Below are 8,199 nucleotides of genomic sequence, written 5' to 3'. Positions count from 1 at the left end.
ATTTCTGTGTAAGTTGTATCCATCCTGGTGTCTCTGATGACGGCTTCAGCTGATGCATCCAGGAAGACATGTCAGAACGAAGAGCGTGGGAAATCATTTTGCTGATCTTTCTCTGCAGAAAAGTCAGCAAAACTGTTGCAGAATGAAGGGTCTGCTGCATAAAAGGGAGTAACAATGAAAATAAATATGTATATTTAAATACTATTTCTATTAAATCATGAAGCAAAAACAGGTTAACAGCAGTAGTAAGTAGGGAAAAGGAGGACAGCAAGTAGAACTAAGAAGAGAAAATGCCATTGAGTGGGACGATCCTATGTGAAACCGGAAGTCTTTTATTTTGAAAAGAAGTGATATGACCTTCTGCCCAAACAGTTACTGGTTTTATTCATGAAAAAAAGAAGAATAATTTATATCAAAAGTAACAACATTTCAAAAGAGGGAAATACGACTTTGCGGCTCCTACTTGGTTTTGATCAGTAATAAACGGGTCCAAATGGCTCTTTTAGTAAACAAGGTTGCAGAGCCCTGTCCCAAGAGGAACATCAAACTCCTGTTTCTTCAAAGTTGGATTCTAGTAGACGTATATCTGGTGTGCAACACTCCTACTTGAAACACTATAAATACAATGTACTAGTATGGAATAAAAAAGTAATTATCTGCTTTTTGCAGTATCAAAAGTAAACAAAAATAATTAAGGATTCAAGGTAGAACTGAATGAAAGTGTTGTGGTCAGATGAGACTAAATGTAGTTCTTTGGCATCTAAAATGCTGGAAATAGAAGAAAAGGACCAGCTCGCCCATCTTCAGACAGGAGGAGAGAAACATCAGTATTAACCCGCTAAAACAGAGGAGTCAAACTCAATCGCACTTTGGGCCAAAATCCAAAACACATCTTAGGTCGCGGGCCGGACAGGATAAACATTTATTGAACACACTAAAACTAAATTTTAAAAACTTTAAAAATGTTACTTTAAACCTAATTGTGAATAAAAACAAGCAGGAATATTATTCCAGAATAAATCAACTTAAACCTTAAATAACTTTCAATATTTTACTCTCCATAAAAATATATTTTGACAAAATTACACAGGTAAGAAATAATCACAAGATAACATCGGGCCATTAATAACAATAAACTAAAATGATCTGGAGGGCCGTATAGAATTACCCAGAGGGCCGGATCCGCCCCCCGGGCCTTGACTTTGAAACATGTGCACTAAATGAACAGGAACCTCGTCAAAATAACAGTAGATGTTTCTAAAATCTTTGGTAACAAATTTCTGGGTGCAGAAAATGGATGAAAATCAAATGTTGGACTAGAACACTAGAGCTAAACAATAGAAGCAGAAGAGAAAACTCATTCAGATCTCTTAGGGATTGAGTCAAACTCACAAAGAACTTTTGGAGAGCTGAATTTGCCAGACCTTTGAGTGTACTCAGACTGGAAAGTCTGTTGGTCCAGATCGAGTCCTGAACCACATGCTTAGCCCCACCTCGAACGTTCGAAGGATTTGATTGATATAGTCTCCCCTAGCTCGCTTTCAGTGGAGTGGGTGTGGCTTTCCAACAAGCTCACTCCTGATTGGCAAGAGTGGTTGCCATAGAAACAATGACTCAGATGGACTTGAACCAATCACTGCTTACTGACATCATCTGGTCCCAAAATGGAGAAATCCTTACCACAGAAAAATGGCGCCTGAATTTATTTCATTCCGTTGGAACCTGAGGTAAGGCGTTTTCTATTATCACAGCCTTGTTTTGTCCATCTCTGTATATGTCAATGATGCATATCTAGGGCAATTTAGAGTCACCAGTTGAACCTATAAAACATGTTTTTGGACACCAGGAGAACATGCAAACTCTACACAGAAAGATCCCAGCCGGGATTCAAACCAGGGCCTTCTCGCCGTGAGCCGAGAGTGCTAACCACTGCACCACTGTGCAGCCCACTTTAGAAATCAGTATGAAGGATTTATGGATATGAAATCATATTTTGAAACCGGGACACTGAAAATGGCTGTGCTGGGGAATAAGAGACATTTTGTCATATGGTAATTAAAAAATTGGATTAAAAAAAAAAAACTGTCATCTTATAGTACTTTGTAACAGCTGACAGTAGTTACCGGGATGGAACACTAGAGGGCGATGGCAGGTGCAGGGGATCCTTTGCAGGGGACAAATCTGCTTGCACACTTTTGCTACGATGTCAACATCTTCGTGGACTAACGATCTCTGCAGGGATTTCTTTGTGCTTCCTGTTATACAGCCTATGGTTAGAGTTGCTCATCCTGCTCACAGACGATCTTTGCGGCGCTCTCCTCTCAGCTGACTCGGTCCAGGACAGCTGCAGCCGCCAGGTTCGTTCTATTTTCCGGTGTTTCCATCAGCCATTTAAGATTATTCTCCCCTACACAGCTTTTATTTGACTTAATTTTTTATTCTACAGGGATGTTATCGTGTTCCGATCCACCCGAAAAGCGATGAATGATTCGAGAACCAAGTGGACTGGACGGAGAGCGGCGGAGCTTCAGTTGACATCGGGCTGCCTAGCTCCGACTGTCGGGCAGCTCCGAGGATGGCGTCGAGGCTGAGCGGGGATGGCAAGCCGCTCACTCCCCGTGTTGTCCTCGGTCCCGGCGTCCTGCTGTCCGTCCTGGCCGCGGTAGCCATTTGTCACGGCTCCTGTAATCACAGAGTCCCGTCTCCCGCGGAGGTAAAGCCCGATAATCTCCTCTGAGACGAGCTAGCGCGGTGGCTGAGGTTGAAACGATCACTCTTCGGTATACATCGAGTTATGGTGGCACATTTATGGAATTAAACTCGTCGAAACGTGTTTATGCCCTCAAACACGCCCGTTTTGTGGAAAAATTAGCGGGATAAAATGTGGCACGCGCCTCGTTAGCAAGCTAACAGATTTACATAAAGCTAGCCCTTTACCGTCGAGGTTAACGGCGTTAAGCTCACAACATTAGGCCACATATTTGCATCAAATTGAGTCTTTTTCTGGGTTAAACTCTGATGAAATTGTACTGTTCTCCTTTAGCCCGGGTTTGACCTGCACGAGCCACAACACGACTTCAAAATAAAAGCCTCCTTATTTTATATTTCACTGTTAAAAACCTTATGAGACTAAAATATATTGCAATATGTATATGTAAATATATTGTGATTTATACGGAAATGTCCTATATATATTCATGTGTGTGTGTGTATGTACACATATGAACGCATTAACGCGTGTGATTAATAAAAAAAATAATTAATGCATTAATATTTATTAACGCAAGTTAATCAAATAAATAGTCCTTCGCTTTAACCACGGCATGCACTAAAACATTTTGTCGCGTATAAGCCCAGTCATACCATGGTCACTTACAAAAGAAATAAATGTTCAGTCAGTTTTTCGTTCTTTATTCTTGCTATTTTTCTTGGTTTAGACCACTTTTTCACAAGAAGTGGAATATTTAATCCATAGTCTGGTGCCATATTGTACAAATACATTTTGCCTGGCAAAACTTTGTGATTAATCGTGATTAATCCCAACACAAAAGTGCGATTAGTCCGATTTTTTTTTTTTTTATTATTATTTTTTGTCATCGATTTACAGCAGTTATTAAAAATAAATGATCTAAATGTAGAGTTTTTTGTGTGATTTCATTTTGTGATTATTTGCAGATAATAAGTGGTCTGCAAATACTGTAACAACCAAAAAATTTTTGCGATTAATCGTGATTATTTTCTTCCAGATTGTGATTAATTAAATGTTTTTGTACCTGTTCCTGGCCTTAATACATGCATATACTGTATATACATGACATTTCCGTATAAATCATAATATGTTGCCTAGCATATCACCATATATTAAAACAGCGATAATTGCAGTATTTTATTACACTGGAAAATGTATTGCTTCTATATATGAAATATATTGTTGCTCAATGTATTGAGAAATTGATTATTGTTTTGTATTGAAGTATACAAACGTCTCCTCAAAATACTGAGAATTTACAGTTCATTTTTAATAAAAGCTGGTACATCCTGTATACATTCGCAGTTCATTTCAAATTAAAAGCATCAAATGTTGCAGCTAAAAAGTCATTCTTGTTTATTTAAAACCGTTTGCATGACTAATTGTTTCAGTTTTAATGTTACATACACACTTTGATGTAAATGGAATTGTCTCCATGGTTTTTTAAAGATGCTCGTTGTCTTTTTAGGTCATCCATCATGTGTATTTGAAGCCTGAGCGTTTGACCAAGAGGAGCTCTCCGGATGACCTGCAACTGAAGATCAAGATCATCTATGACAGCAGTGTTGACCAGTAAGAACCAACGCAGCACTCCTGTTATTGCACAATAATAGATATATCAAAATTCAATCAGAAATAAATATTTTTTGGAGATTTTAAACAAGGCGGTTGTTATTTGCATGTATTTATATGTGATCGGCACAAAAACTGATGGAAATTCAAGCTGCTCATTCCTCGCACCATAACCCTAACCGTAACCCTAACTCGGGTCCATGTGACCAAGAAAAAAGTTCTGCTTTGACCATTTTGAAAATAACATGGGAATAGACACTTAGTATAAACAAATCTGGACATGAAAACTCTTCTATTGTTTTGTCTTCACTGCAGGAGCCAACGCTAACTGACATTCATAGAAAAGCTTCCATGGAGTCTTTTTTTTTTTTTTTTTTTTTTTTTTCTTAATCACATCTTTCCAGCTGAAATCTTCTAGCATGAAAATAATATTTTCAGATTTGTCGGATCTCTGTGAATGTTCTCTGATTGGGCTGAACAACACAAATGTGTGTTTTTAGGTTGGTTGTAAACAAACAATGTAATTAATCACTGTAACATAATTATAAGTCTTTGAGTAAAAATACAAAAAATATATTTCTTTTTTCTGCTGTCATAAATCAGCTGTGAGTTTTCTTTGATAAAGTACCTTTTTTCGGATTTGAACATCAGAAACACAGTAGAGTTTTTCCACCTCACACTTGTTCTCTGTCTTCATAGACTTCCAGCTGACAAGAGGAGGCTGGTGAAGGTAAGGAGGAAACTTCATATAGTTGTTTTTCCTGATTCCTTTATTTTGTAAGAAGTTTTTTTAAGAACCAGGGCCTTACATTACAAAGTTTACAAGCATGATTCTATAAGGGTCACAAAGATGTTGTTAATCATCGTATCAAAAACTGAGCAGAAATTGTTGCTCATTTGCAGACAGAATCAAACACAAGAACAGCTTGGGTCTTTTGTGAAACTGATTGTTGAAGATTTCCTGTCTTATTCTTAAGAGACCTACTCCAGTAAAAATCATGTTTTTAACGTGTTCTTGTAGCATTTTACTCATGATCGAGGACATATGTAAAATAAGGTAAGATTAAAACGGCTTTTTTGAGTATTTTTTTATGTGAATCATGATTGATAAAAACCAGCGGTTAGAAAAAGCTCACCTTTGTGACGCAGCAACTGTCATGTGCCAAAGTCTCCCTGCTCCACTACAGCTCTGATTCATCCACTTGCAGACAAATAGATTCATTAACGTCTTTGTTTTCCTCGCCTGAGCTGGAATCTGGATCTAAACTGTACGACTGGATAGCTCTGATGTTGCTAGCTGTTTTTTTTTTTTTTTTTTTTTTGCTAAAGTTAGGGTCTGTAAGCTACCAAGAGAGAGTTAAAAACAAAGGGATGATGGGATATCAATGCTGGGTTACTGCCGCGCCCACAAACCCAGAGGTGAATTTGTAATGAGCTCTGCAGAAACTGTCCAAAAGTAATTCAATGTGTGTTTAGTGTGGGAATGCTTTCCTTTAAGCAGAGTTTTTTGATCCATTCCTCCAACAAACTTTTCTTCTGCTGATTGTTCTTTCCTGAAACCTCAGTTACAGTTTAATGGTGGGTAAACTTTGTGACTCGTCCGCCACATAAGGTTCTAATACTTGACCGATGGGCCGGATCAGATGCTTTGGTGAGAGACCTCTTATGAGAGAGAAACGACAGGGGATCTGGACAAAAATATGCTTTTTTTCATTTAAAAACTGTAGTTGTTGTTCCTGTTTTAGTGCCAAAAACACACTTGGAAAAACGCTGAGTTTGTTGTGTTGGAATGATCAAAAAAATGACAGTGTGACTCTAAAAACACGTGAACACGAGAAAAACAACAAATCTTCCAACACAGCATGAATGCAAATGAACTCTTTGCATCTAAACACAAGTCAGTTTATCTGTGGTGAACCCTCTATGGCAGGTATGGGTAAACTACGACCTAGGGGCCTAATGCGGCCCATAAAATTATTTCATCTGGCCCGCCAGACTAGAATAAATTATATTGATAATCCTAATTGTTGTGCCTTGTTATTTCAGGTGTCTCCCCATAGACATACAACATACAAACACTGATCTCTGTCTAGTTTCAGAAAATTATTCTGCATTCCTGAGGGTTTTTTTTTTCTTCTGAAGTTTATGTGTAATATCTGAGTCGGACAGGCATTTTTCTGCTCATTCCAACAGCACATGAACACAGCATGTCCCTAGGTTTGAGTTTTTCTCAGAGTCCCATTGGTGCAGTCGGCACTAAAATATGAAAATAAGGGGAAAAAAACTACAAAATGTTTTGAAACATTTTTGTTTTTAAGCAAAATTAGCATGTTTGTGTCCAATTCCAAGTTATTTCTTTCTCTCATGAGACAGATTACCGGCCCTTTTGTCAAATGTTAAACCTTTTGTGGCCCACTATTAAAAAGTTTGCCCACCTCTGTTCTAAGCGGAGAGACCTAAATTACAGGGAAACATAAAACTTTAATATGCATTATCAATATAATTTATTCCAGTGTTGCAGGCCAGATTTAATGGTTCAACGAGCCACATGTGGCCCCCGGGCCGTGATTTGCCCACCCTGGTTTAACAAGTGAATCTTTGCAGGCAGTAAGTCTGCAGCTCACAGATGTTGGAGCTCACTAGTAACGCTTCTTTACAAGAAGGATCTAAATCTGCAACGTGACACACTTCACGTGACCTTAACAGAGTGTTTTATGTAGTTGCATGAAGGAAATCATTTTGGGCCTTGGGTGTGTTTGCAGCGGACTGATTTGGTTTTAAGTTAACCCATAAAAAATAATTTTTCCTAAAAAATAACATTACATGGAATACTCCACAAACCAAGTAGACCAAGTAATGCATTTCTGAGGTTTTTCTGTGACCCTGACGTCACCATGAGTTCTCTGGGGTTAAAGAAGTCTTTCATCATTTACTGGCATCTGGATAAAAGATGGCGGGTGAAATTGGAGATGTTGTAAAGGGTTTTGCTCTCCGTAGGATAAGCTGTTTCCTCAGGCCATCGACTTCCTGCAGAGGGCTTTCAGTGTGAGGCGCAGGGTGGGACCCATACTGCTCAGCAGGTTTGTCCTGCTGTTTTCTACCATAAAATGATCATTATTACTGGGTTTTAGGAAAACATTATGATGCTAGCATAAAACGCACATTGAACTTTTAATCCTAGTTTACGGTTTGTCATTTTTTAGGCATTTAAATGGACTGAAAATATTTTTTATTCTCAATTTTTACCATTTTCTCTTACAAAGTCGTAAATATTTCAATTCATTCTCTATCTTGTGATAGTTTGCTGTCTGACATTCGGGCCGAATTTGACTTTCTTCCATATCTACCCCACAGCTTCTCCTTACCTCTAGGTTTAGCCTCCAAACGGAGAGATATGGAAAAATAGTGATTTCATATGTTACTACCGCTCGATGATTTAATGAATGGTCGTCGTTCATCTACGTTAGCGCGTAGGCCTGGGTTAATAAAATCGATCTGAATCGATCTAAGCTTAATAAACTAATAATTGATCCATAAAAATATAAATTAATTTAGCACATAAAGCTAAAGTCTCCTAGCTTGATGCTAATGATTAATGGAATTTCCCATAGGACAGCTAATGCTAACGCTCAGTTAATCTAAACACATTCTTTATAAACTCAGACATAAATTTTGCAAACTTTTTTTTAAATAAACATTTGTTTAAAAGTAACAATTTGTGGTCTAAAATATCGTTTTTTCCTCATCCTTTCTTTTTCTTCTGGAATAAGGTGTAATGCTATAGCATGAGCTCCACCTAGTGGTCAAACTGAAGCGTCCTCCAGGAGAAGCAGAACAATGTTTACAATGTTAATGATCTGAACATTTTAGTTAGAACT

The 8,199-nt window shown here is 38.0% G+C and overlaps 1 protein-coding gene across 2 annotated transcripts in view; it reads left to right on the top strand.

Annotated features, from left to right (window-relative positions):
- The first annotated feature begins 1,934 nt into the window (after positions 1-1,934).
- lmln (leishmanolysin-like (metallopeptidase M8 family)) overlaps positions 1,935-8,199 on the top strand; it is a 14,556-nt gene continuing 8,291 nt past the window's right edge. Inside the window, exons 1-5 of one of the 2 annotated variants that reach the window (XM_024286714.2) lie at positions 1,935-2,357; positions 2,447-2,713; positions 4,218-4,321; positions 5,021-5,051; positions 7,319-7,401. In XM_024286714.2, coding sequence (XP_024142482.1) covers positions 2,576-2,713; positions 4,218-4,321; positions 5,021-5,051; positions 7,319-7,401 — 356 coding nt within the window. In that variant the 5' untranslated portion in view covers positions 1,935-2,357; positions 2,447-2,575. Of the gene's footprint in view, positions 2,358-2,446; positions 2,714-4,217; positions 4,322-5,020; positions 5,052-7,318; positions 7,402-8,199 lie in introns of those variants that run through there. The other variant, XM_036209740.1, reaches the window with a different exon arrangement.

Source organism: Oryzias melastigma, linkage group LG21 (genome assembly GCF_002922805.2).
Source record: "Oryzias melastigma strain HK-1 linkage group LG21, ASM292280v2, whole genome shotgun sequence".
Taxonomy (NCBI): Eukaryota; Metazoa; Chordata; class Actinopteri; order Beloniformes; family Adrianichthyidae; genus Oryzias; species Oryzias melastigma.
The sequence above is the reverse complement of the archived record's forward strand: the minus strand, read 5'-3'. Positions and strand labels throughout refer to the sequence as shown.